Source organism: Drosophila tropicalis, unplaced genomic scaffold (genome assembly GCF_018151085.1).
Source record: "Drosophila tropicalis isolate 14030-0801.00 unplaced genomic scaffold, ASM1815108v1 contig_878, whole genome shotgun sequence".
NCBI lineage: Eukaryota > Metazoa > Arthropoda > Insecta > Diptera > Drosophilidae > Drosophila > Drosophila tropicalis.
The window spans coordinates 8,986,692-9,014,471 of record NW_027173374.1 but is presented as its reverse complement, the minus strand read 5'-3'; the positions used below and the strand labels follow the sequence as shown (position 1 = coordinate 9,014,471).

The 27,780-nt window shown below is 36.3% G+C and overlaps 1 protein-coding gene and 1 long non-coding RNA gene across 8 annotated transcripts in view; one reads left to right on the top strand and one right to left on the bottom strand.

Annotated features, from left to right (window-relative positions):
• LOC137584681 (uncharacterized) overlaps positions 1-27,780 on the top strand; it is a 69,877-nt gene that overhangs the window by 37,152 nt on the left and 4,945 nt on the right. For 4 of the 7 annotated variants that reach the window (XR_011033495.1, XR_011033491.1, XR_011033492.1 and 1 more), the window contains one exon: positions 22,045-22,141. The exons of the other annotated variants lie outside the window; for them this stretch is intronic. This is a non-coding gene — a long non-coding RNA (uncharacterized lncRNA). The remainder of the gene's footprint in view (positions 1-22,044; positions 22,142-27,780) is intronic. 7 annotated transcript variants of the gene reach the window in all.
• Positions 895-27,694, bottom strand: Oamb (Octopamine receptor in mushroom bodies). Its single transcript, XM_068300197.1, has 8 exons — positions 27,581-27,694; positions 27,109-27,386; positions 26,327-26,638; positions 16,893-17,367; positions 10,858-11,149; positions 10,539-10,775; positions 8,064-8,571; positions 895-3,318 (listed from the first exon to the last, which is right to left on the bottom strand). Exons 5-8 carry the CDS (start codon positions 11,107-11,109, stop codon positions 2,429-2,431), a joined length of 1,887 nt encoding a protein of 628 aa, XP_068156298.1. The 5' UTR covers positions 11,110-11,149; positions 16,893-17,367; positions 26,327-26,638; positions 27,109-27,386; positions 27,581-27,694; the 3' UTR covers positions 895-2,428.

Sequence of the window (27,780 nt, the reverse complement as noted above, 5' to 3'; positions counted from 1 at the left end):
TATAATACGCTTGAAGGCGAATCGAAAGTCCTTGGAGAAGAGAGCATAAATCATGGGATTGACGGCCGAGTTGCAATAGCCCAGCCAGAAAAGCACCGAAAAAAGCAAGGGATCTACACAGTCCTGGCAAAACGGACGTATAATATACATGGTGAAGAATGGACACCAGCAAAAGATGAACATGCCCACAATGATGGCCAGAGTCTTTGCTGCTTTGGTTTCCATGCGAAAACGTTTCACTTGGGCCTTAATGTTTCGTCTGCCCATCTTCTTGTTTGCCGGGCGCAGATGTGATGAACCGCTGCCACCGCCTCCTCCCTCACTGGTATTGCTTTGGCGTCGTGCCAAATCGGGCAGAGCCTTGCTCACTTGCAAATAACAAGTGCTGCCGCCGCTGCCATGCTGTTGTTGTTGCCTGTAGAGTTGGGACTCTGTAGTTTCTCCCCCGACCATGGGAACCATTATAGTGCACGGCAAAGAGAGCATTGCCCGATGCTCGTCTCTCTGGTACATTTGTGTCTACTGGTTGGGCAAGCTCATTAATATTCTCACTCGATGGATACGACACAGATATCTTGATCTTGTCATGATGATGATTCATTCTTCGTGTGGCATACTTGGACAGACGTTCCGGCGAAGGGGTTCCCAGTGTGGTCGTGGTACTCTGAGTGCTGCCATTGCTATGCATAGAGTCGTGTTGATTCGATCCTCGTCCTCGATGGATGCGTAGTGTGAGACGTTGGTCTTCAAAACGTGATCCAATGCCTTTGGAACCTAATGAGAAGTATATTTAAATGAGTTTTAAAAAAAAGAAAGAGAAAAAAAGAGATTTTAGTAAATCATACTTGGCATAAGTTTGGTTAGAAACCCATAAAACAATTGTATTTTGTCCCTTGTTATTGAATATCACTCATACGCCCCTTTACACAGAAATGCATGCACTTTGCCTTGCTTCGGTTGTGTCACATTCTCATTCAGTCGGATAGCCATCCTGCTCTGCACTTTAGCAAATTAAACGCGTAATTATGCAAATGTTTTCGCTCATAAAGACAGGCATACATTCCACATCCTTTCCCCCAGCCGTCATCACACTTCTGCCATTGTCTTTAAGCTGCGTTCAAAGCGGAACTTTATTTCATTAACACTCACACATATATTTGCATAATTTCTCTCGCACTCTTGGGTGCCGCCTTCTTGTGTTTATTACTCATACGCATGTTGAGCAGCTGTATAACATTTTCATTACTTGGGTGCGCGTAATGAATAATCAGTGGAGTAGACATCACTTTTAGTCGTCTCTCGTGCTTGCGATTGAACTGTCATCCACTTAAGTGGCATCAGTGTCTGATTTTGATTTTTTCGGGGGCCATAAGATATTTAATATCACTCATGCGTTATTTTTTCTGTCTGTCTGGTCTGACAATAGCCCAGCAGGGAATGCCCAAATGCCATCAAAGAAATTGTTTAGACCATCGTCATTGATGAGCCGAACAAAACCAAAAAATGTTCAGGTGAGAGTTAGCCCACAAGTGGGGGAAGATTTTTTAAGGAATTTCATTACCTTTTGTTATGCCTGCTCTACCCTGGATTACTTTGTAAGGGCCGGGGTCTATCAGCTAAGTTAAATGGGTTTTCCCCAAATAGTATCAAAGAGCATTATTAATTCGGTGTAAGTTCGAGTTGAGGTCCTACCGATGGCCGGTCACATTCTTTTCTAACCTGCCAACTGGAAATATTTTGTTGTTGTTTTGACGGTTTTGTTTTTCTCTTTCATTATTATAAATTACCTTTACATTTTTGTCGATTTCGTTTTTGTTTTTGTGTTTTTGTATTTGTTCGGTTTTGGTTTAATATTTTATTAACTTACACATACATACAACATATACATACATACACATGTACATCATATATACTTAGTTACATAAATATATTTAATATTATATATAGATTATACAGTGATAATTGGTAAGGTATATATATATATAACTAATCTGTGCGAATGCGCCTGGCACAGACAGCACACGGAAAAAAAAAGAAAGTAAACAACTTAAACTTCTTTCATTTGCATAATGTAGATATCTATTTTTAAGTTAGATTAACATTATCTTAGCATTATGTCTAGGTAAATACATGAAAATTATTGCCATACAGTTTCAATGTCGTTTAATGCGAATACTGACTGAATGCTCGGTATGAACAGCGGATGAACAGCATTTTGGGGCTCTCCAGAGGCCTGGCAAAGGTTATAAAAATAGAAAAACGAAATGCATTGCATAGTTTAGAGTACACGCCCTTTGCAAAAGCCACCACGGCGTATGCGTTTTGTACTGCCCGCCTCAGATCCTGCTGCTCCGCCATCGCCATCGGTTGCCTGATGCGGCAGCGAAGATGTTCGCTGCAAAGGACTCGTCTCGTAGCTACCCATTAGTCAGCTAAAGTCCACGCCGTCGCCGTCGTCCGAGCAACCGGAAATTGTTTTATGAAACGTTGCAGGTGCCATTAAAGCACGAGCGGCTATCATCTGGAAATTCTCGGAAGCCCGGAAGCCACTACGAGTGCAGACACATCGACACACTATGCGCTTGAAGGCGATGCGGAATTCGTGCGAGAAGAGAGCATAGATCACCGGATTGATGGCCGAGTTGCAGTAGCCCAGCCAAAAGAGCACCGAGAAGACCGTCGGCTGAATACAATGGTCACAGAAGGCCCTAATCAGATACATGGTGAAAAAGGGTAGCCAACATACGATGAATCCTCCCACTATTATGGCCAGCGTCTTGGCCGCCTTGGTCTCCATGCGAAAACGTTTCACTTGGAATTTAGCGCTGCGTTTGCCGGCCCGTTTCTTGCCACTGGCTGTCAGGTTACCGCTGCCACTCTCCAGATCAACTGTGCTCCGTCCAGCAGTATCCAGGTTGAAGGTGGTCTCGCCTATGTCAAAGAGGCTGGTCTTGAATGAGGCACGTCTTCCATTCACCACCGCATAGTGGGTGGAGGTGGGCGCTTGTTGCAGCGGCATACCCGTCCTCTGGGACTCCAATACGTTCTCCGAAGAGGGAAAGGACACCTTAATGGCTACTTTCTCATGCCGCTGGCGATTAACTCTCATTGATGTGGCCCGCTTAGACGAGCCCAAATGATCCTCGGGGACAGGGCCAGGGGCTACGCCTCCCCCATTGCTGTTTACACTCAGAGTCGATGACATGGAGTGCACCGAGAGGGGCGTACGCTGAGGTGTGCCACAAGGACGCCCACGATGGATGCGTAGTATTAACTGGGACTCGTCGACGCGATTGTTGCCCGACTCGCGTGGACTGCCTGCAATTAGTGAGCGAAGCATGTTGGCAGGAAGTCGGAAAGGTGTTCGTGTTGGTCATGGTTTGGTTTGGTTTGGATTGGTGGGTGGATAATGTGGATAAAACATTCATTTGGTATTGTACATGGACATGTGATTGGAATAATTAGTTTGCTGTGGCGACTGACACATCACAGAGAGCGCAAAACTAACTACAAACATTTACATTGAGATATTATGTAAGTAGGTAAATATGTTAAAATTGAAAATTTGAATAAAACTTATTTAATTAAGTATCATATTATTAAAAAATTTGAAATCTACTTAGAGTTGGAGAAAAAACGGGGAAAGACTCACGCATTCCATTATGAAAATCTAAGACGATTAAGAAATGTTTAAATTTTTGTTGTTTGTTGAACATTTTCCTGCTTTATTTTGATTTCAGTTTTGGTTTTCATTTGATTGGGTTAAAAAAAAATGTTAATTACATAATTTGTAAAAGCAAAAACACAAAAAGAAGAAAATTGTTTTCGGGTCCAAGGAATGCGATGAAGAATGAAGCCCATGATTGAACGAATTCCCCCTCCACTTATGACAATTGCTAATGAATAATGGTAAACATACAACAACAAAAAAAGACGACATACAAATAAATGAATGAATATTTTCGATTTTAATTTAATTTGCTGATTTAAATGCAATCAGAGCTAACCCTTATTTAATTTGAATAATAAACTTAATGTAAAATCATATTCAATCCATACAAAAAAATGTAAAAAATATAAAGAACAACATTTCAATTTGCATAAAAATTGCTAAACTTATTGAAAACAACTTTCGCCTGCCCAACGAATGGCTCAGAGGAACAAACAAATAAAGAACTTCGGCATGTGTTAGAATTTGATATAAGAAAAGTGTATAATATTGATTTTATTCTCCCCTCTTCATCCGTATACAGCATCAATCTCCCCCATACCACCTTAATGTATGTGAATGCCGGAAAATGGTAGGAAAAGAAAAGAGACCCAAAACGGGAAAAAAAGGGAAAATGTTTCCGCTTATTATACAAATTTCATTTAAAAGATTTCAATGTAAAAATAAAATTGTATGTATGAATACTATTTTCATTCTCTCTGTCTAGTTCGGATTACCCCAGAGGTTTCCATTAAACGCATTTGATGTGGTTAAAGCGTTTTGTGGTCATCCGTCCATTAATGATTACGTTAATCAGTTGTAATTAAATCTGAGTTTATAAGAGAATGCTTTTCGTTTGCAATTTAAAAAGAGCTATTGGGCTGCAGGATAATTGATAAGTGGCCTGTACTCGGTCTTTTGAAAGTCAAGGTCCTATACACTTATTGCCACAAACAGACAGGCATGTTAAAACTTTCTGCCACTGACATACAGGGGCCAGGGTCATGCATCTAAAAAATTTCTAACAATAACCAAAAACCCATGAACCTCGACAAGTTTTTGAACTTGAAACTTGATTACCTTCAACAGAAAAAAGCCACTAAAAAGGCATACCACCGTTTGACGCCCACCTCAATAAGGAAACACACACAAACAAAAAAACAAAAAAGAATCTAGAAAAAATGAAATAAGAAAACAAAAAACTAAAACAAAAACACCAGCAACACCCGCATTGTGTCACGAAACATTTTTAGACATTTTCCGTTTAGTTTTTTGCTCGAAACGAAAAGAAGACACGCACAGCAAGTGGCCAAAACTCACGCACACATTCACCTAGTTTGTGTGTGTGTGTGTGTGAGTGTATGTTGCTGTTAGCGGGTATGCGTGGGTGTGTCTATACAAAGCATATTTTCAAGGCTAACACACTATGTTGGCTCCTGGCAAATCTGGGGCTTGTTCTCTAAAAACGGCGCCAACTAACAAAATGAATACAACAACAGTAACGACAAGAGCAGCAGCTTAAAGAAGAAGGCTGCCTAAATGCCTGGCTGCCTGGCAAGGATGTTAACGTCATCATTAGTTCTCAAACGCATTGAGGTCTAAAGTAGAAAAAAAAAATGAAATTTTCAATGCTGGCAACCAAAGCACTTGGCACAATTATAATACACACTTAGTTATATTAGTTAAATTGACGCCAACTTGGCTGCCCCTCAACCATTAAAAGTTGATTACTTTTCTATTTTACTTCTGCATTCAAACGAGTTCAAAATGTTGTCTTTATATGTAAAACATGAGAATTTGCCATTCTGTTTCTAATTCTTAAATAAATTTAAATTGGCCTAGAGAGAACAAGACATTTGCAAACAATTATGACTCTATTACCTACAGAGAAAATAGATTATAACTTATGCCAGGATAAGATTATAACTTATACACAATAATTCCTATAAATCCTGGCATATCTCAGCCAATATTTAACCATTGAATTGAAGAAAACACCATCAGAGGCAAAAAAGTTCAATAACTATCAAAAATAGAGGTTCTTTTCGTTTCAGAGAAACAAGTAATGAAAGATGTTCAAGCCAACAATGAAAATTTGATTAAAATGGCTTAGAATTCACATGCAACTCTCAAAAAAAATAATCGTATTTGGGCAATTTGTATCAAGAATAAACATAATCTTAATCATATTATTTAATTGTCCAACGTGGCTATTGAGAATTATAATTTTTCGACTACGTTTCAAACATTTGAGTAATTTGGTATGTTTAAAGCCCATTTATTTTTCTTAGTGTACGTGCTTTTGCATAATAATTATATTGAAATTAAGGAAGTCTTTAATTTGAGTACCTTGTACGGCATTGACACGCCAACCAACAAAAAAAGTGGCATATTGATTTTTATATTTAATCTGTTTGGCCTTTCATTGAATGAAACTGTTACTTGGTTAGCTAGTTAGTTTATCCTGGTTTATTTTAAGAGACGCTAAAATGCGTACGTTTCGCCTGGCCAAGAAGAGGGGATCTCTTTTGCGCCTGTGTTTTGGTTTCGTGTTCAATGAGCTGATCAGGCGGAAGAAAGTGCGCTATTGCCAGAATGGCCTTGGGGTGGAGGGAGGAAGCAAAATATTGTGCAACAAATGGGTCACATATTAAAATAAATAAATACTTAATGGTAGTAAGAGAGCACACACACACACACAGACGGAGTACTGTGTACTGTGAAACTTCAAACGGGGAAGCATTTGCCAGGGATTATCACCCAACGACAGCAGCGAGCAGGCGGGCAAAGTCAAATCACTGAAGCCTAAAACGACCTAAGAAAATAGAAAATTTTCGCAGAGTCTTTCTGCCATATGGCCCAAGTGTTTCTGTTTCGCACTAACCGCCTGTATTAGTGACTGACTGACTCTCTGACTGACTGACTGACTCAATGCTTTCTTTTATGTATTCCTCTAATGGTTAGATTTTTTTTTTCTTTTCATTTAATCTACATACGTTGCTTTTTGGCTAAGCCGATTTGTTTGATGTGCTTTCGCAGTATCCATCGATTATTATTTTCTTCTTTTTTTTTTTTTGGGTATCAAAAATAATGCTAATTATAATGCGTGAGGGGGGAGAAGACACAAATATTCACATGAGGATGATGTGGGATAGAAACACATAAGAAATTTGAATTTTATTTTTCATCTTAAAGTTGAGGATAAATTAATAGGTTAAAGATAGAATTGAGTTTGGATTTGGTTAAGTACTTTTTATGGTTGGCTTTAGTTAAGTATTAATTTATATTAAAGGTTGTTTTTGTTTTGTTTCATTTTTTGTACGTTTGTTACTTACACTTGGGTAAACTAAACTAATTATAAACTAAGGACAAATATTTGTCCCAAATATTGATTTGCATAATTATTATTTGAATTTTGTTATGAACTTTGTTACAAGGATATTTTAAGTGCGTCATTTTTTTTTTTTTTGTTTATACAAACAGTATTTTGTGTATGTAAGAGTGTGTGTAAATTGTATTTTTTTTTTTTTTTGTTGTTTAAGACGCTTACTTAAAATTAAATTGACACTAGAAGGGTTTGGTTTTTGACTTTTTTCGTGTATGGGTATATCAATATTTATACATTTTCATGTTATTTATCATGTCGATATATTTGGAGTTTTGTTTTTTGTTTTTTTCTTTTGTTTTATATTTCTTTGTGTATGTATGTGTGCACAAAAACAAAATGGCGACCAAAAATGGTGTGTGGTTATTTATAAATGCAAATTTAGTTGCCAGTTTTTCATTTTTTTTGTTTCATTAATAGTTTTTACAACATTTTGTTTTCAACTATTCACATCCTGGCAATCCAATGGACTGTTCAGATTGATTTATGGCACGGGGTGGGACAACAAACACACACAGCAAGATGAATGGTTATATACTTGACGGCCAATTGATGATTTTGAACCGAGGACACGACAAAGACAACGACCCGTTTGTGTATGTTTATATTCATATGTATGTGTATGTGTGTGTGTATTTTTAGTTAAATTAGTTAATGAAATCCAAAATGAAAGAAAAATATATTAACAATTGATTGGGACAAAACGGGACACGTTACACTACAATGGTCTACACGTTGAGAGAGTTTTGAAAGATTGAAAGAAAATAAACTAGGCTACATGTGAATACGTTACTTACATTTCAAAAATATTTTTGAATTTTAATTAATAGTTTTTTTTTATGTATATGCAATTATGAGTATTAAAGAAATGTCTTTTAGCTACGCACAAATTTCAGGACAAGTTGGAAAAAATGTGTGAATTGAGTGTATATATGTAAAATGCAACAAAATTTTCGCAAAATCACTTACCCTTTGTGGTTTTGAAACCTTGGTTTATGGCCCGGGTTGTGCGTACAGCTGCCCGATAGATACGCCAATAGAAGAATAACATCACAAACATTGGGATATAGAAGGAGCCAAGTGCGGAATATAATACATAGCCACGATCATTGGTCAGTTCGCATTTCCAGGGGCAACTGGCCGATGTATATTGGGGTTTATTTTGTGCTGGCGAATTCAGCAGATCATAATCCCTTTCCGTATCTGCTGGTGTTCCTGTTGTTGATGGTGCTATATTTGCTGTTGTTGTTGTTGTTGTTCTTGTAGTTGTTGTAGTTGTACTCATTGCTGAAATGTGTATCTCAGCAGAATCATCGATGGGCGCAAAGTTGGGATCGTATGGATTATAGGAGGTCTCCACCTCGCCTTGTCTCTTAATGCTATCTAAATCTAGTTGACCATCCTCCTCTGTGCTTGACATTGTGGTGGCATAATAAAGCGTATAGTTTCCCCTCGAATAGGTCGGTTGTATAACGGCCTGAAATGGCAACATTTATTATTTTTAATATTGTAGTAAACAAGTACATAAACATGAAATGTTTTAATGGCGTAGCTTACGAGTTAATTAATTCCATTTGATTTCGCAAAAATAAGAAATATATCAAAGAACTGAGTTGTTGGGCATTACAAAAGAAGCTCGATGTGGTGAATCATTTAGGGATTCTTATGATATTGAACCATATGCCAGAGAGAAATTTTTAAGCCATACTTTGCATAAAATCTACATAAGTATGTACATACTATTATCACCATGAAATACATTTAATTTTATGGCAACACTACGTATACGTGATAAACTTCATGAAGTGTTTTTTGCATTTGCTCTTTTCTTCTTATAAATACACATATAATCGGCAACTTTTAAGAGGCTTGGAAAATAACCTTGACTGCTCGACTACTCTTAGTGTACGTATACAGACACACACACACACACAGCAACGTGACTAGGTAAATGTGTATGTTGTACAATATATTGTCCATAGATACATAGGTGTTAGGCATTAGGCACTTGACATTTAAAAAGGATCTTCCTTTGTCATTCATCCCATTAAAATTCCATCCTCGAACGCTCGCACGCACGCACACTTTGGCTAACCAATAAAAATGCAACTTAAAGCGGTTCATTTCATTTTTTTGTGGCAACGCGTTGCGCATAAATATGACTGACTGACTATGGGTAAAAGGTATAGCATACATTTTGGCGTATTAATGAAGAAAACGAGAAAAAGAGCCAAGAAGTGAAAGGACAGAAAACTGAATAGGCATCAAGAGAATATATATATATATACAATGTAGTATTGCATACGTACATATATAGGGCTATATATATATGTGTGTGGGTGTGTGAGTATAAGTAACATGTTGTGCCATGTTCGTGCAATGGCATGGGAATTGAATGAAGAGGCAAGGCAACAGCCGGCTTCATAATAATCGATGGCAGCTCCACAGTAAATCGAATTTCAATAAAGTCCGCCATGGCAGCTGAAGGCAACCATTCAAACGTAACCCATTCAATTGCAATTCACTCGAGTTCCATTGCTAGCTACATATATATCGTGATATGTACCTACATACATAAATATCCTCATGTGCAACTATGCGATTAAAACCCAAAGGCGATTAACCGAATGCTGGAAGCTCCACAACCTTTCTCTGCCATTAAGATGATGCCATATGTAATATGGCGAAAGCTTCTGTGGTCGGCAATGATTTATTGGTCTAAGGAATACATACAACATGCACATGTATCATACATATATCAATTTCCAGTTGAATGTCTTCATTAACTTCCGTTTGACTTAAAACAAAGGCAAACCATAAACTGTGCAAGTCCATTGAAGGGTCCATCGTCTTCTTTTCTGGCCAATGTTTTCGCCAGCGATCTGATTACCTAGTGGTTTGATGCTCATAAATTTTGTCCTCTATCTAATACTTTCCTCTTGTTTGCTGCTAGTTGTAGCTTGTTGGACGACACATTATTATCATTGACATTGCGTAAAAATGGTTACTTTCATGCATGTGTGCCAGAAATGTCAACAGACACACACAGACACACATAGAAAAGGGCCAAGCCAGAAAAAAGGGACTAGAAGCGTGTCTTGTTTTACGGTAATTTTGGCACAAATGAGCCAGTTTGAAGTCTTTGGCACGACATTTGCGGCATTGGGCCACAAAAAACAAACCACACGGTTGTAAGCCAAAAGACAAGTAACGAAAACTTGTACCCACTTGAAATGGTGTCAATGTTTGGGCGTTATGTGGGTGGTTAGTTCATGTCCAAGCAATGGAAGGACCTTTAAAACTTTTCAAAACGTTAAGGTTTTTGTTTTTGGTGTTCTAGTTTCTGGTTCACATTTAACGAAGACAAACCGCAGTCAACAGCGAAAAACAAAAAAACACAAAAATTTATTGCAATGGGTCAGTTGAGGTGGGGGCTAAATTTACCTTTTGATCCTTCCAACCGACTAGCGGCGGAAAGCATATAACAAATGATAGAACCCAAATGCCAGCGATTAAGGACTTGGCTTTCTTCGTTGACATGATACTTGGGTAGGTGACTGGTCGCGTGACTGCCACATAACGATCCAAAGATATGGCACACAAATTCAATATAGAAGCCGTGCACATCCAGACATCGACGGCCAGCCAAATGCGGCACCACACATCGCCGAATATCCAAACCTGCAAACACAAAAAGCAAAAAGATAAGAATGTAAGTACTTTTGCAATTAGATATCAAAGGCATTTGCAGTAACGAGTTTACCTTGAATACTTCCCAGGTGGCCGAGAATGGTAGCACCGCTAAACCCACCAGTAAATCGGCAACGGCCAAATTAACAATAAAAAAATTCGTAACACTACGTAATTTATTCGAACAAAAGACGGCGGCAATCACTAGACAATTGCCACCAATGACCAGAACATTGATGAACTCGAGTACGGCCAATGAGATCAAATTGGCTGGTTCCGTCCATTTTACAGATTTAATGAGATCCTCGCACTCTGTTTCATTCATGGCGGCACTTTTGAGATGGGTGTATATGCGTGTTTACCACCTGCAAAACGAAAAGCCGAAGGCAGACAAAATAAGTTAAATACATTTTGGCCGGAGCATTAGTCAGTTGTGGTCCTAATTGGTTGCTCCATTTTCCGTTTCGTCTTCTGCGTTGGCGTGTCTAATTAATTTATAAAGAGACTACTCAATGGGTGCTATAAATAGTACTCAGGAAAAAGGAAAAAAAAAGTCAGAAAAACACACACACACTTTGGCAAAGTAAACAGAAAGTAGATATGGAAAGCTACACAAAGCGAAATTGCTGCACACAGATGACGGCCCAAGGGTTTGAGTTTGTCATGATTAAAGATTTGTTAAATTCAGCACTCGAGCACTCGACAAGCTCTGGGTATGTGTGCCAAAGGCAACGTTTCTTTCTCATTGAGTTTTAACTTCAATGAACGCCAGCAGGCAAATGAACTTTGACTTTGACAGGAACTTTTGACTGGTTTTTAGCTAACGGCGCCATAATTGTGGCTAACCAATGGACAGAAATAAGGACAGGATAATGTAATGCCTGTTGGCAGGTTTGCCTAATTGTTTTGTCGGACAAACATCAGTTCAGTGGGCTCAACAACAGTAACAACAACAACTACCTACTGGCCGAGCTCTTGTTATAATTGCAAATTAAATGCCGGAAACGATGACAAATAAAGGATGGGGCCATTTAACTGCCATAATTAATAATCTTCATCATCATCATCATCATCATGATTGCGTATTGCGATAGTTTGTCTGTTTTTTTTATGAATGAATGAATTCGCACGATTGATATCGATAGTGGTCATAATGCTTTCCATAAACTACAAACATTAAAACTGCTAAACAACCAATCAATTTCTATAAACCGTATGCCATTGGGCGCATATTCAATATTTGCACACAATTTGGTCACTAATCAATAATTGAAATTATTTTTGACTTTAATGGCAAAGCTTGGCAGTTAGGCACGCACACAACAGCAACAACAATAACAACAACAACAACAACAACCATAGACACAACAACAAGAAACGACAAGAATAACCACATCAAGATACATCCCATGAGGTTGGGGTAATTGCTGGGCATGAAATATTCAAAGCACGCAACAAATCGATTAAAATATATTTGCTTTAAGTATTTCCCTTTACTTTGGCTACACTCAACTTGGCCACACCCCCCCTATCCCCATCTCCTACGCATCCCATTTGAACACCAAAGAGTGCTGTAATGGGGAGTTGTGGCTTCTAAGTGGGATTTAAATAGAATTTGGTTTGTGTTTTTGAGGTGTAAAGAAAGTATCATAGCAAAATGGAAACCTAATGTGATAGTAGACATCTGGCTTTTGGCCATCAATTCATTCACTTTTACCTTGTTGTGGTAACAACAGTCGAGAATGGCAAATGAATAATAAATTAATTTTGGTGGATAGATAGGTGGATGGGTAGTAAAGTATTATTAATAACATTTTATGCTTATTGATATTGTTCATTGAATTTATAATTGGCTAAAACAGTCAACCATAATATAACAATATTTATTGATTGTTGACCGAGTCAAGGTAAATGCATAAATTTAGACAAGTTGCCATTAATTCCTTCTAATTATAACTCATGAAAATTGTAAAATTTAATTTGAGTCGCACTTAATCAAAATATGTTTCCTTATTGGTAAATGAAATCAATTAACTAATGTCTCCCAAATTTAAATGTCTATTTAATCTGCATCAGAATCAACCAATAAATCTGTTTAGGATTCTGTTTCTTTCTCTATTTATTTACCTACCCACCTCAAAGAGCCAAGTTTATTTATGTGGAAACGTAATCTGCTGGCTAAACTCATATCCATTGACAAGCCTAAATTTAAATATTTAATTACAGAAGCCTTAAGGTAATTTAAACACGTTTATATTTTTATACCACAATTAAGGCTCGTCCAGCTAAAAAATAAATCATGTGATTCCAGTCAGCGGAAAATGGTTAAACAAAACTAAACAATATTCAATATTCGTTGCCTGGGAAACAAAACAGCTCTATATCGATATCGATTTCTGAATTAAAATTGCAAGCTCTATTGACGTAGGACTTTCTTACAGGTTCAAGTTTATAACAATTAGAACAAAAATATATCGACAAATTGAAGGAGAGCCAACCAAAAAAAAGTGGCGTCAACTCCTGCCAATGGCGAATTACAAACAATAAACCCAATCATTGCCATTAACTGGGTAAAAGGAAGACTTCCTTAAATTTAAGACACACATCCGACAAACACAACATTTACATATGTAAAGAGTAGCAAAAAAAAAAAAAAAAAAAAAATGCTCTTCCGTTTTCTTTTGTTCCAAAGTGTGGCAAAGTTTAAAAGCATTGCCGCTGCCGCTTGCCACTTTGAGCCATTTTATGTTCAGGCAAAATTTGCATGAGAAAATTTGCTCTGCGTCAGCTAATAACAAAAAGTGGCCAAAATTGAGTTGCAAGTCAGAAATTTTGGCCAACATCAAATTTTTGGGTAAGTGTAATAAATAATTGACATTTAAGGCATGTCGTAAAATACATTTAGAGTTTGGCGTATGGGGCGTACGAGTGATACGCTTCTCTTCTATGCGCCCAGTTGACGATGACATAAAACGGAAAATGAATTCCGAGTAAATTAAATATAATTATGATGGCATAAAAAACTTTTTTTTGTTGTTTTGTTTTGTTACATTTTATAATTCTCAAACGGTCTTTAATGGCCATAAAAATTTCAATGAAAATGTTGAAAATTTAATGATCCATATACGACATACATACACATGCGTAGATAAAAATCTAAATAAACATTTTCTTTAGAATATATACTATGGATGTGTATATATATTTATAGGTATTAACCATATAATCGATTGGCTATGGAAAAAACAAATTTTTAAATACCTTTTGCCATGACACTGAGTCATGACGTATGAGAAACATTGCTCAAGCTAAACCATTGTCGTTTCAACCTAACAAAAATTTGTTCGCCCATCCTTCATTAACCCTTAATTGGCCTTAAAATTTAAGTACTAAGTACACCAATAGTCTGACTTTTTGTAATAGATTGCCAATAAATCCAATTTCATTTTTCTATTTGCTTTCCATTTGAAGTTTTAGTCTTCAACTGTCTGTTAGCAAATAAGTTTTTATTATTTAAAATTTACAATTCTCACTGAATTCTTACTTCAGTAACAGAAAGAATATTTTTGCAAGTTATCTCGTTTGAGCCAGCTTAATTGGAATAAAGCTAAGAAGATTTCTTCCTCTTTTGTTCTAATAGAGACATAATTTTCAATTGGTAAATCGATTACGAAGTACAAATACAATTTAGAGAGATTAAGTATTTAAATTGAACCTTGTTTTACTTCAAGATACAGAGTTCTTCCTTGCACACACACACACAGACATGGGTGTATGTTTATACAAATATATATGCACTTAAATAAACTTCCTTACTTTCTTGTTGCATTGTGGCAATATTTTGATTGAAACTTTAGCAAAGGGGACTTGCTCTTGTGGTCGTGAGAAAAGTAGAAAAGTATTTTTCCTCACATTAAAAGTTGATTGAAAATTCCAAAAATCGGATACGTAAAGGCTGAGAGTAGATATTTGCTTTATTGATATAACTAATGGACACTTTGCACGAAGAACCAACTCAAGCACGAAGCTCTAATTAAAAAATTTTCCATTAGAGTTAAATGAAGTTGGGCAAACTCATCCTGACTAATTGAGTGCTGCAGTTTGTTGGCTATGCCATTTGAAAGCAAATATCTCTACGATGACAGTTTTATTGAAATTGCTGTCAACAAGCCAGGCACAGACCCCAAGCATTTGGTATGCATACAAATTAAGAATAAAATTCCATTATTGCAACAACAAAAATTTACATTTGTTGCACGGCAAGGTCAAAGGTAAATTTCTCTGCATTTAATGCATAGCAAAAAAAAAAAAAAAAAAAAGTAAAAAACAAACTGTTACAATTTTCCACTTGCCTTGGGCTTTAATTGCAAATGAAAATTCGGTTGAGTTGTAATGCCAAGGCTAGCTGCAGTAACTGGTTAATGGGAAGAAGAAATATCAAAAGTTCATGTCAGGTGCAGGTCAACTAAAATATGGAAGGAGGGTCAGTTATTCCTATTTAAAAAAGAAGACCGGCAATTGTTTTAGGTAGTTTTGTGGTAAGAAACGAGTTTTGCCTTTGGCTTTATGTGTAATTATTTTGTAATATTAAATGTTTTGGTTTAGAAAAGTGTAGAACGTTCTATCCTTAACAGCCAATACTGATTAGAAATATGAATCATGTTTGGGTTCAAAAACCCATTACCTAAATCTGTTCAACAATATAAGGGCAGACATAAATAATATACATCCAACTTTTGTAGGCCACAAAATATAAAATTAAGTTGAAAGCAATTAGCACTGCCCGCAGTTTTCGCTGCCAAATGAGTGGAATTACATAAATCGCGAATTTGCGCAACCACGAAAGCGGAAGTGGACCATTAGACACCCACACACACACACACACACGCACACACAAATACAGATAAAACTCCGCTTTGCGGATAACATAATTTTGCGGCTTGCTGATTTCTGCCAATTGCAAACCCGCCCACAGCTCACAAGAACTTTTTATTTAATTTGGGTAATTGCCAGCAGGCTTAAATTTCAATTACAAAATATTTCGCCAAAAATTTTGCACAAAAACTTTGAATTTAAAGTTAAACTATAACATTTGTGTATTTAAATTGTGTTTAATTTGCTTTGGAAAAGGCTTTGCTTTTGGTCTACAACTTGAAATTGACAGACATGGAGATGGAAAATATATTTAGGCCAGATTGAAATTAATGTCGTCATATAATTAAACTGAATATAATGCCTGGGCTGTTAGTTATACTGTTAAATAAATCGAGAAGGGGGTTTAGCATCATCCATCTAATACCATTAATGACTCTTTTTTGAGCTTGCTCTCGTATGCTGTGGCAACAACGTAGACATGTGTCCCAGGCGTATACGCAATTTTGCAAGCAGCATTCAGTCAGACACCTGGTATATTAAAGACACAACGATGTTGTCGCACGTGCCATGTAGATTTATACTGTGGATTTATTGCCATACATTTGCCTAACGGTAACTGCACAAAACTTCAATGCTCGACAACTACAAGATAATCAATGTCACTTACACACACACACAACAGAGTAGAACATAGCAGAGTAGAGCACGGCACGACACACATCAACTTGTCAAAGTTGATTGCAACATTCAGACAGCCAGATGCAGGGTAAAAATGTGCAACTGGCACCAGCAGCAGCAGCAGCAGACCAACTATAAACTAGAACGTGCCAGCAACTATGATGACTTAGTTCCCTTAGTTGGACTTCTCTTACTACTTACTTACTAACTCTTACTCGTCGTCATTTGAAATGTGTGAACAGCAGTTGCCCATGAGGCAGGCGTCTAGAACGTGCATGCCTCGGTTCTACAAAGGAAACGCTCAAAGGAAATAATAACAGGAAGTAATGGCAACAACAATTTTTGCTCAACATCAAGTTGGACTAATTGTACACGGCATGCATTTGTGATAAATCTTTTGGGGGCAAAAAGAGTTTCATCTCTCTCTCTCTCTCTAACTTTTTACTAACTCAAAAGATGTGACTAAAATTTTCAATGAGAATCCTTCGCTAGTCGACAACAATGGAGTGAAAAACTTAAAGATTTACTTTATATGATGATAGTTTTGAAACTTACCAATAGCAGCAGTTTCTTGGATATTTGTAACCATGAATTACAATTAGTTCGTTGCTGTGGCTGCCTTATTTCCATGTTGTTGTTGTGGCTCCTGTTGCTGTTGTTGCGGTTGTCCCTGGCAAACATTGGCCAATGCCGCTAAGCCAATTGTTTCGCCCTTGGTTCGACGTTTTACACACATTGTTCCCATCCAAAAACATCAAATTTGTGTGCCCCGTCCTCTATGTGAGAGTGTGTTCTATATGTGGGAGGGGATCAGGATGTGTGTTGAGTCTATATCTGAATGCGTATCTGTTGATTCTGACTATGTATAACAACAATTCACTTTGGTTCTCACCATAAACACCCTCTCAGACTTTCTTTATGGTTTAGCTTGTGTGTGTGTTTTTTTTTTTCGGAATGTATGCACAATTGGGATAGAAAACACACTTTGATATCAATTACATTTTGATCCTGACAAATTCCAGTAAACAATCTGCAAAATAACACAAAAACAGAAGAAAAAAAGAAAGACAATCATAAGATGTGAATTAACCACATAGCGTATACGTAATATTTTGTTTTAAGTAAAATAAGCATATACAAAAATGTTATTCTTACAAATATAAAGCCGTCACATTAACAACTCTCTGAGTTAATCATATTAATTAAATCTCATCAGATTTTCATATGTCTTCTTCCATTTGGCCAATTCTAAAGTTTCAAACCATTCTCATAGTTGTAAAAAGAATCCCAAGAGAAATTTACCATTTATTAAATACCAATTTAAATAGTTTGCCCATTAATTTTGTATACTATGAACACATTGACTGGCTTAGTTAGTCTCAAGCAATTCGACAACTTTCTTGCAATTTCAGCGCTGTACAAAAAGCTATCACAGTTTGCTAATTGCCTGACAGGCAACTTTTGTGAGTGACTCAGCAAGTTTTATATTTTTTGTTATTTTGCATTCGTTGGAAAAGTTTTGCAAAATAAATAAAACGCAACAAATAATTCAATTTTGATTGAGTGGAATTGTTGCAGGTGTCCTTGTGCTTGTACTCGGCCTCCTCCGCATCCTTTGTGCATTGAAATTTATTGTTAAAAAACTTTCAACAACTTTTCAAGAGATAACTCAATTCCACTCGACATTGGCATCCCTAGAAGTATGCAATTGACTTTATGCATTTCTCACTTATTTCACGCTCTGTCACTTTTGCCCCCTCCTTCCACCCAAGGGAAATATGTTGAAATTTTTTGCGAAATCCAAATGAAATGTCAAAACGGTTTGCCCCAAGCACGAACAAATGAACCAAGATGACAAAAAGATGCATTTCTTTGGTTAATTTGCATATTTGCCACCTTTCATTTTGAATTTGTTTCTCAGTTACTTTTCCAATTCAAAGTTTTCGGTTGACCGATGACCGAAAAATCGATAGTTAATCAATGTTTAAGGTGTCTCAGACATTGTCAAAAAAAAAGGAAACAAAAAGAGAAAAAAGGACAAACGAGGGTGTGACTCTGTTTTCCATTACGCGCACGTGTTTGTAATGAATAAAAAATATGATGGTTAAATAAGTTGCGTAAAACGAAAATAATCTGGAATGGTAATGGTCGATTCGATTCAAATGAGTCATTTCGTTCTTGTTGTTGCCTTTGTTGCGGATTTGAGCAAAAGGTCAAATCATTGTCATAAGCCGTCGGACACAAATCCCATTCGGATGGCCTAATAACCTTAATTTGTATTTAATGACATCTAGACATTCGCGTCTCTGACAAGGGCCACGCCAACGCCCCGAAAATTTATTTATTTATTTAAAGAACACCTAAAAATATATATACATATAACCATAATAATGTTTCGCTTCGTGCCATTCATATTTATCTTCTAATTTATTAAATCCAACCGTATATACATATATCTGGTTTATGGCCTTTTATCATGAATACCATACTATTGCCATCATCTGTTAAAAGCTTTTGGATTTGCATAGTAATTATGCCGTTTAATTTGTTTGCATAATGCATTACTCGCTATTACATATGCATGAGTATGAGTGAGATTCCTTTGCCACTCGCCATTTTACCGTCGCTTCATCATGTTTATTGCACAAATCATATTTGCTCCTTTGGAATTAACTCTTAGAGAGCAGGATACGCGCGTTTTTAGCAAACATTCATCCATCTGCCAACCATCCCCATGCATCCTTGAATTCCTGTATGCATGTTCTAGCTATTTAATGCTTGACGAAGGCTAATGAGTGTTAAGAAATATTTAACGAGAATGGGAAAGAGGATGCTCGAAAGTTTCCATGTTAGCAAAACCTTTAAAGGCTGAATATTTTATTAAAATGTTTGCTGGGAGAGGAAAGTAAATTCATTATTAAGCTAAGCTTGTTTTTGAATCTTAACAAACTAGTTTCCCTTATTGAAATAAAGATTTTTAATGTCAGATCAATCTCTTGAACTTTTTGGGCATTTGAGTTGCATTTATTATAATTATTAGTTTTTAAAGGAGTAGAACTTCCATTTTAAACTCCTCAAATGATTTTAGCAGAAATTTTTGTTAAGCTAGTTTTATACATAGATTAATATTAAGATATTGGTAATAAGCTCTCGGGCTGAAGCGCAATCAACCTTGTCTTTGAAATAAATCTTAAAGTCTTCTAAGGATATTTAAGACGCTTAAAAACTAAGTAGATGAAAATATTTTTTATGATCCCTGTTGGCGGCCGCAAACAAACTTCTTCTTAAGAACGAACCATTAAAAATACTATAAATGTAATATATATATTATATGCATAATAAATGTGTGTATGGGTCGTCCTTTATATTAGCATAACAATAAATGCTATAAATAATCTATTGCATTGTGCCTAAGAATGATGAGCTAAATGGCCATAAAGATATTCCAAAATGGTTTTAGCCAAAAGTTTTGCCATAGACAACGCAACAAAAACAACAGTGGTAAATACGTCATCAACGAGGTGACCAAGTGCGTTGCTAACAAGGCAAAATCACTCGACTGCAAAGAGATTGAGATTGAGATTCAGGGCCACTTAAGTGTCGTTACATTTTTTTTTTCTCTCTAGCTTTGCCTTCTTTGTCTCCCATTTCTAGCTGTTTACATTCATTTGTGTTTTATTTTTGTTGATATTTTCTTCTACTTTTTTTGTTCCTGATTTCCTTTCTGTTTATTGTGTTTTTTTCTTGTTTTATATTTTTTTTTTGAAGTAGCATAAAGACGTGTTAGAATTCACAGCAACAGCAAGTTGCATTAGTGCGGGACTTAAGAGATAAAAGATTTTTCTACACCGAGAAAAATAAAAAGTAAATAACTTTAAAATTATAAAGTTAAAATTTCACTTTGTCTAATGAACAAGCAAATATATTTAACATGGAAGGATACGTTGATATAGTAGAGGCTATTAGAAAGAGGAAAGTAATCTCATATAATCAGTTTCCAATAATAAATTATAAACTATGAAATGGATTGACCTACATACATGACCTTATGGGCATATAGACACAATTTTATATTAACTTTTAACAACCATTTTGCTTCTACACATTAGTGGTTGCAATTTACTGGAAGCAGCTGCGAAATTAATCTCATAATGCAAATGGGCCTAAATCCTTTGTTGTTTAAATGTATATTTTAGAAGGTTTCTCTTAAAGCTTTTGGTCGAGTGTATGGGTATCCTTTGCTTTCAAATACCATAAACTAGTGCATTTGTAAGGGCTGAAGCTGCTGCAAAATGTGATGAGTGTGTGTGTGTGTGTGTGTGTTCTTAATGCCTTTCATGCTCATTGCCATCCTAAATGAACACACGCAGATACACATATGTACATATAAACACACACACATGTACATACATATATTTTTATATGTATATTCCAGCAAGATCCTCCTTGCTTCCTACTAACAAATAGATTTGTGTGCCATGCTCAACAGAAATATAAAAGTGTGGATACATTCCATAACCCCCTAACACCCTGCAGTTCCAACACTCTTCCTATCGTTGCCTGCTCTTCTTCTTCCACATATGTCAGGCCGTTGTCTTGTCTTTGGCTTTGCATAAAAAATTGGCTGTGAAAACGCTTTGGGCACTTTTGTTCTCTGTTTGCACACACCCCAAATAAACACACACACAGGCAGACAAACGCTCACCCATTTTCGCACACTCATAAACAAGAACTATTTTTTCTATAAAACTTTTACTTCTATGCTGTTTTTTTACCCTTTAACAAGGCAAACTAGAAGGGTATATTATAGTATAAAAAGTTAAAGACAAAAATACATGAGCATTCAATTATGTATATTCGATGGCCATTAATTTATTTGATCGTTAAAATAAATGGAAAGCGGTCTAAATAAAGAGTATGTTGAATTCGTTGCCGAACTATAGTTTGCTAACATTTTTATTTTCTCCCATTTGTTTTGTTTTGTTATTTTTTTTAGTTTTAAATTTTACGAAGCCATAAAAAGTATTTGTGGTTAAAACAAAAAGTTTCGCTTTAAGAGTTCACCGGAAAAATTTAATTAAAACAATGGGAATACAAAACAAAAAACAAAAGAAAATTGGCATCAGCTAAATGGAAATTCTTTTCAATAATTGTCGCACACGAGTTTTATGACCGATCAATTAGTCCATTTGTAGACAAATAGACCGAGATTATGCATTGTTTCATTTAAACAATTTTGACAAATGCACTTAATGCTTAATGAAACTGTTTTATAAATTAGATTAATTATACGCACATGTATGCGTGTGCATAAGCCAACAATAAATACACTTTTTAATTTCATTTCGCTCATTGTCAATATGCTGGATCGATGGGGTTTAATTTGAATGTTAGCTCAACTAATTTAACATTGGTCGGAAAGCCATGTACAAATTGAAATTGTTTGTTTCTTTGCGGGGGAATGGGTTGATGTATGAATGAATATATATTGAGATGACACACAAACCGAACAATAAATCTGTGTGTTTATATTAAAACTTGGCCACGACTTGAAGATACCCATTGTATTCTAAGTTACAGTCTTTCTATTCTATTAGGTTTTCGTTTAAATTGAGAGTCTAGTGAATTCTGATGAGATAACTATTCAAACGATTTCATTTACCGCTTCCAATTAATGTTCATCTTCTCTTTTCTTATATGGCCATAGGGTATGATGAGAGCACATTGTCAAACTGCCAAATGGATGGATGGATGAGACGTTGCCAATTCGAAATGTCAATCAAAGTGACAAAACAAAAAACTAGGTAAAATGAAATCTATAAATTGCAGTTTTTTCCCCCCATTCCACTGTCTGCTGTCTGTCCTCCTCTACTCCGATTGGGTATGATGTCTTTGTTATTGTTGTTGTATTATTTGAGCATTTAATGAAAATGCAAATTGATTATCGTATGACAGAAAGCAATTTAAATATTTTGCATGGGGTGTGTCTGGCAGTTGCCAAAAATGGCAAGGCATAACTTTAAAGGCTCTCTAAAGGAGAGAAAGAGAGAGAGATATAAAAAAGGCAAATGAAATCAAATTACTTTCGTAGGTGGGCAATTAATTTAAAAGTGTCTGGCAAAAAGAAAGTTGCACTCATTAATTAGCATTTTCTTTCGTTTTTTCCTTAAGATACTTTTCTTGAAGTTTTGAAAAAGAAATGAAGAAAAAAATTTCGGCAAATGGGTGAGCAAGTGTGTGTGTGTGTGTGCACAGTTCATTTGGCACGTTTCGGGTGTAATCCAAGGCACAGGAGTTGCCATTCGTTAGGAGGCTCAAAGCAATAGCCGGAGGAGAGAGCGTCAGGAGCGTAAAGCTCATTTCCGTTTTATATTTAAACACTTGGGGGCTAAAATGTTTGCTTTACTATTGCCAAGCAGTGCAAAATCATCATAAAAGGCAAGAAATGAAAAAATAAATAGGTTCGTCCTCTTTCCATCTTCTGCCCTCTGCCCCGTGCCTCTGCCACACACCTAAGTCTATGGTCCTAGGTTCTGGAGTGGGTGAAATGCTTAGCAAGTGGATTTTTAAATTAGTTTGCCGACTCGTCGACTTTCCACTTTGCAGATAAAAGCCAAATCAAGGCGAGACGACAAAGTCCTTTATGCCACACAGTCCCGACACAGTGTGCAAGGTCCACCACGAGGCAACCAATGGTCAGTCTAGCATTGGCACTGACATTTCAGAGTTTATTTAAATGAATTAGGTGATTTTTCAAGTGCTAAGCTTGCCACGAGCACTGTGAACTCATTTCCGTTTTCGGTTGCCGCTTCATTTGCGGCACTCATCTGCCAATTTTGCTGTTGTTCTTGTTGTTGTTGGTTTTTGTTTTTTTGTGGCAGCATTGCAATGAGCTGTTAATTTGCCGGTCGACGCTTGTCAATCAAAACTTTCACAGCACATGGCCAAGTAAGTGAGAAAAAATCAAGAACAAACATTAGAAGGAAGGCAGGCAGGCAGACAGACAGACAGCAGGTTTAACAATTTCCATGTGGGCATCATAAAAAATAAGCACTTTGTGTGCTTTAAATACATTGAGCAGAGGCAAAAAAAAAAGTAATATAGCAGCAGAAGCACAGGGAGAGGGTAAGTCCTGAGTTCTTTTTTACTTCGTTTCGTTTGTGTTTTTCTTTTCGGCTTCTGCAAGTTACTTTACCTCACACACAGCGTCGCGGGTGCGTATACGCAATGTGAGTGTTGTTTGCCTTTGTCTGTTTGGTGATTGTTCTCTTTGTACTGCCAGCCTGCCAGGTTTACAGCCAGGCGTTACATGAGCTTCATTGCGCATACAATCCGTGTGCCAGCCGTGAGGTGACTACTTTGCAATAAACCGTCAAAATGGCAGGAAAAGGAAGAAACAAGAACAACAACAACAAAAAAACCCTTAAAGGGTTGCTCAACGTTTTATTGCTGTGTTATTGTTATTTAATGTCATGTTTGATACCAACACACACACACACAAAGAGACCACACCAACACAGACACCTTAAAACAATTTTATGCCCGCCGCCCCATTAATAAATTTCAACTGGTTTGGTTTGTTTTCATTTCCCAGCACTTGTTGGCTCCCACCTTCTTTTTCTCTGCCTCTTATTGTCTCTGTCTCTCTGTCTTCCACTTGATTCTGATAAAATTCTACCACCCAATTGCTTTGCATTTGTTTGTTGCACAATACTATGCTTACACTTTTGTTTTCTTTGTTCTTGTTGTTATTTTTTTTGTTGCCAAAAGAATCTCAGGTTTCGTTGGCTTATGCACGTAGGTTGCTTTTCCATAGTTGTCTACTTATTATGGTTGCTTTTGTTTTAGTTTTTATAGCCTTGCAAAGATGTTACATATATTCCCCTTGCATGTATGCATGTATATATGTATACATATATACAAATGTATATTTATTTTTAATCAGCATGAAAAGCTGAGTTTATGTTGATATTCAAGCTGTTTTCTTTCTCCGGTTTTCTTTAAATAAAACGAAAACATTTAAATTGCACCAAAATCAAAAATAACATAATTTACGGAACTTCTCTTTAATTGATGAGCAAAAGTTAAAGTTTCAGTGAAAATTAAATGGTAAAACATTAAGAATTTAGCAAGTTTGTCTAGACATTTTAATATCATGTCTAATTGTCTGCCAACATTGGTGACTAATAATTAATTTACATCAGAAAACTTCTCTCCAATCATTTAGCTAATTAAACACGTTGATTGCCACAAAAACTAAATCGACATAAAATGTGTAACTGTGAATAACAACAAGCCTACAAATTTAAGCTTAATTATTAACTGGCAATAGTTTTTAAAATTAAACAGATTGCATTGATAGAATAACCAATTTTGATACTTAACCAAGTGTCAATGAGGACTAAACTAACAAATTTAACTGCGTTTACCTTTGCCTTCTGAATTTATCTGCTTCATTAGCTAGCTCCTGAACAATGTCCAATATTATTCTTTTTATTATATCTCACAAGCTTAAAGTTGTTACCTTTAAGCAAATACCACATCAGTTTACAGATTCATACTAACTACTACCAACTACCTACACACATAGATTCCAACCATCAAAGAAACAGTTTTCTTTATCCCCCAGGTTTTCGCTTGTCCCCACTCCCATTCGACTCGTTGAGGATTCGAATTTCTTCTGTCAAAGCTGTCAACACGAACACCTAGAATTTTTTGGCTGCCAAACAGTTTTCAAGTGATATTGCTTATTCCTTTTGGCCGTTTCAACCTTTTGTTCGACCTGTCAAAACATCTTTTTCCCCAGCTTTGTTTTCTCTTCTTGCCCAGTTCGCCCGCCTCTCAGTTTGCCATTCCTTTTTGTGTGTGTGGTGTGTGTGTGTCTGTTAAGTTTCACGCCTTGAATGAAAACTTTTATATCCTAATCGCTCATGTCTATTGTTAAGGCGCACAGAAAACCCATTTAGTTAATTAGGCTACTGAAAATGTGTAAACAAAATCTCTAACTAAATGGGCTCGTGTTTCGTGACACATAAATAAAATACAAAAACAAAAAAAATCAAATTCCACTAGAAAAGTTAGTCAAAGTGGTAATTTAAATGCCCTGTCCAAAGTAAGAATCAAAATTCACACTCAAATAATCCCCAATAAAGGTGGACTTTAGTGTATTATTGATTTTAGTTTATCTCTAATTCAATCGTTATTAACTAAAACGAAGTAAAAACAAAAAAAACATAGAAGTACATAGTTCAGTAGTTATGTTTAAACGGAAATTGAACTACAAAGTTCTACCTTTTAAATGATGAGTACGCTATACGTTTAGGTAAGATCCTTTAGATCCTTCAATACTCTACACAGGGGACAGGGTATACAAAGTTCAAGTTGAAAATAAAGAAAAAAGTGAAAGAAAACCGCAAAGTCAAACAACAAACAACACATGCTTGATTTTGTATTGGTTTTTATTTTTGTGTTTTGTTTGGCGAATTGTAATTTGTATGAATTTGGTGGCCCCTCAACCCCGCATGGCTAATTACGTTGCAACTTCCGAGACGTTGAAATGGATTTGTACTGTAATTTGCCAAAGCTACGGATTTACAGTCTTATCCAAGGGCGAAATGTACAGACACTTATATGTAAATGCGATTAGAATTAAGTTTCGCTGACAGTTTTTATAGAGTAGATGCAAATGCAACTCTCTAATACATATATAGATATTCCTGAACAGTTGACAGCAGTTTAAATATTTGCTGATGTTTTGGATCTTTCGTTTTCTACTACTGGACCAAATTACATAAAGAGAACATTTGTCTAAAGATTATCGAATAAATTGCTTAATGCCATTCATAGAGTATCAGAAAGTTGGATCTAAATGTGTGTTTTTTTTTTTTTTTTTTTGTTTTGTTATAGACTTCAGACTCCAATGCAAAGGCAGGCATTTGCATAGTTTGAACTACAAAAAAAAAAAAAGTGCGTTTCTCGATTCGACTCACCTGTGTAAATCATTTTGATCTTGCAATTGAGTTTGAGATAGCGAACAAGTCGCCAAATTGAATTGATTTGTGAAAAATCGGTCAAGTTTTTGTTGTTGTTGTTGCTGGATGTACTTGCAGGCGTTACTTTTGGTTAGTCTTTTAACTTGTTTGCTTGCCGCTGGTTATATTATCTATCGTTTTCTCTCTCTCTCTCTGTCTATCTATTTGGCAATTAATTTGTTGTCATGCGTTGAAAAATTGCAAGCATTTTGTTTAGGCTTTGTTACACGTAGTTTTGTTGTTTTTATCAAAATTTATAGTTTGTTTGCGCTGGAAATTGATTGAAATATATTTTATTTCTTGATTATACGCTTTTCAGTGTCTATAACATTGTGCTTGACTTACAATTTATGGCTAAGCTAAACAATTATATTCGCTGTCAATTGCGCTTGGCAACGAGAAAAACAAACACAACAACATCAACAACAAAACATACTAGAAAAAAAAAGAAGAAAATTCTAATTGAATTTTCGGTTCTGACATCATATTATTGTTGATTGTTATTATGTTTCCAGCGATTAGGTAAGTCAAAGTATGGAAAAAAAAAGAAAGAACGAAAAAGCATTGCCCATTTCCAAACTGACAATTAGTTGAATAATTTCGTTAAACAAAAACACACCGAACACACAGAAAACACACAATAAAATCACATAAATAAATATTCACACTTTCGGCTTGACATTTGCACAACGAAAATAAAACAATGAACTGATATGCATGGATATGGGAGGGCTACATACCTCCAGCCAAATAGCATTTTCGAGGAACATGTGCATAAATGTATCTCTCTATGGTTGTTGTAGTATTATTATTATAACTTTTGTTGTTGTTGTTCTTGTCGACGGCACGTATACGTGCTATAAATCTCGAATATCAGCTAACGGTTAAATTTAAACATTTTCTCCACTGAAAACTCACGCACTTTAGAGACAAAACACAATTCGTATGCAAAATGGATACGTTCACAGAGGACCCAAGAGAGAATCCTTCGATGTGAGCGCCAAAATTCAACAGCAAACTGAAAATGCGGAAAGGAACTTTTTATGCGTTGCGATCAAAACTGCATCCGAGTACAAGAAGCGCACTTCACTTCGTGTACCACACACAAACACACACACACATCTTACACACAATCACTCTTGCACACCCACTAACACAGACTCATTGAAAACCCACACACATACACTGATAACCACGCACACGCGCATTTACCGTTATGCCGTTAAGAGACGCCTTCGGCAATTTGGCCGTGGCCGAAAGGTTCTTTGTATGTTAGAACGCGTGCGTTTTATTATTTGCCACACAACCGATGCCGCAGAATTTTCAACACAAACTGAAAGCTAAACTGTTTTGGCCGCTTCAACTGTTTGTGGCCCAAACGGCAATGGAACAGCCCGAACGTGGCCGAAACA

Excerpts from the sequence above, each read along its gene's own strand:
- Oamb (XM_068300197.1), bottom strand. The coding sequence starts at position 11,109 with ATGAATGAAACAGAGTGCGAGGATCTCATTAAATCTGTAAAATGGACG. Across the intron at positions 10,776-10,857 it reads CCACCTGGGAAGTATTCAAG|GTTTGGATATTCGGCGATGT; the intron begins GTAAACTCGTTA and ends TTGTGTTTGCAG. Across the intron at positions 3,319-8,063 it reads AGGTTTCAAAACCACAAAGG|GCAGTCCACGCGAGTCGGGC; the intron begins GTAAGTGATTTT and ends CACTAATTGCAG.